This window comes from Monoraphidium neglectum (genome assembly GCF_000611645.1).
Source record: "Monoraphidium neglectum strain SAG 48.87 unplaced genomic scaffold scaffold01045, whole genome shotgun sequence".
Lineage (NCBI taxonomy): Eukaryota > Viridiplantae > Chlorophyta > Chlorophyceae > Sphaeropleales > Selenastraceae > Monoraphidium > Monoraphidium neglectum.
Genome location: NW_014012583.1, coordinates 12,641 through 13,804, shown reverse-complemented (window position 1 = coordinate 13,804; position 1,164 = coordinate 12,641). Strand labels below are relative to the sequence as shown.

The 1,164-nt window shown below is 71.6% G+C and overlaps 1 protein-coding gene across 1 annotated transcript in view; it reads right to left on the bottom strand.

Annotated features, from left to right (window-relative positions):
* MNEG_6447 (ESCRT-II complex subunit VPS36) overlaps positions 1 to 1,164 on the bottom strand; it is a gene marked incomplete at both ends in the record, with an annotated part of 4,147 nt that overhangs the window by 1,535 nt on the left and 1,448 nt on the right. Inside the window, 2 exons of the mRNA XM_014045081.1 lie at positions 126 to 325; positions 573 to 931. Coding sequence (XP_013900535.1) covers positions 126 to 325; positions 573 to 931 — 559 coding nt within the window. The remainder of the gene's footprint in view (positions 1 to 125; positions 326 to 572; positions 932 to 1,164) is intronic.

Sequence of the window (1,164 nt, the reverse complement as noted above, 5' to 3'; positions counted from 1 at the left end):
GCGGCGGGTAGTGCGCTGCCAACCCCGCGGCCCCCGCCAGCCCCGCCATCGCCGCAGCGCCCTGCGAGACCCCGCCCGGGCCAGGCCCCACGCTTTGGCCCCGCGGCGATGGCGGCGGCCGCGACTGCTGCTGCTGCTGCTGCTGCTGCTGCTGCTGCTGCTGCTGCTGCTGCGGAGTCTGTGGGCGGCCCTGTGGCCGCTCGTCGTCCAATGGATCGTCTATGCCGGGCAGGTCCCCGAACGCGAGCATCCAATCAATGGCCTGCTGCACGCCCTCATTGCGGGTCGCAATCAGCGCGCGGACGGTGCGGTTGCGGGGGAAGCCCTGGGGCGGGAGGAGCGGGAGGGCGCGCGAGAGCAGCAGAGTCAAGAGCTTGAGATTGCAGGAAGGCTGCTCGTTTGCAGGATGCCATCTTGCCAGTGCGGTGTCGGCAGTGCGGCCCCCACCGAGCAACGTTGCTGCCGGTCCTGCCAATGTTGCTGCAGGCCCCCCATCGCCCAGTGTGTTGGCTTTAGGCTGGCCTTCATCGCATGTCCCCTGGCCCAGCCATGTACCCCCCTGCGAATCTCACCATGTCCACGATGGCTCTGAGGTACGACGCGTCAACCTCGGATGCAGACGCGCCCTTTGACGGCCCCTGGCCCGCTGGCGCCGCCGCTCCCGCCACCGCGGGACCCGCGGGCGCGCCCCAGCCGTCCTGCGTCGCCTGCGCGCCCCATCCGCCCTGGTCGTCGGCCCGCTGCTGCTGCTGCACCTGCGACCGCGGCCCTGCCAGCGACGCCCCACCCGAGCCTGCCGCGCCTGCTGGGCCTGTCGCCGCGGCTGCCTGCTGGTGGTGTGCCAGGGCCTGGGTGATGTGCTCCAGGAACGTGTCTGGCGCGGGGCCGCGGCAGCGCAGCGCCAGCGCGCAGTACCGCAGGCTCTCGTGGGCTGCGCGGCGCGCCCACACGGCGGGTGAGGTGGCATTGGTGGACTGCAGGGCTGGCGGTTCCGACGTCGACAGGCTCACCAAGGATGGTGCGTCCACAAACACACACGGCACACCTGCCTTTACCCATGATGCTGGCCACCGCCCAAGCTGCTCAACGCGCCGACGGTTCGATCCAAGCGCACGAGGACAGGGATCCCTCCTGCCACCCCCGCTCCCCCCCCCCCTCCCCCCC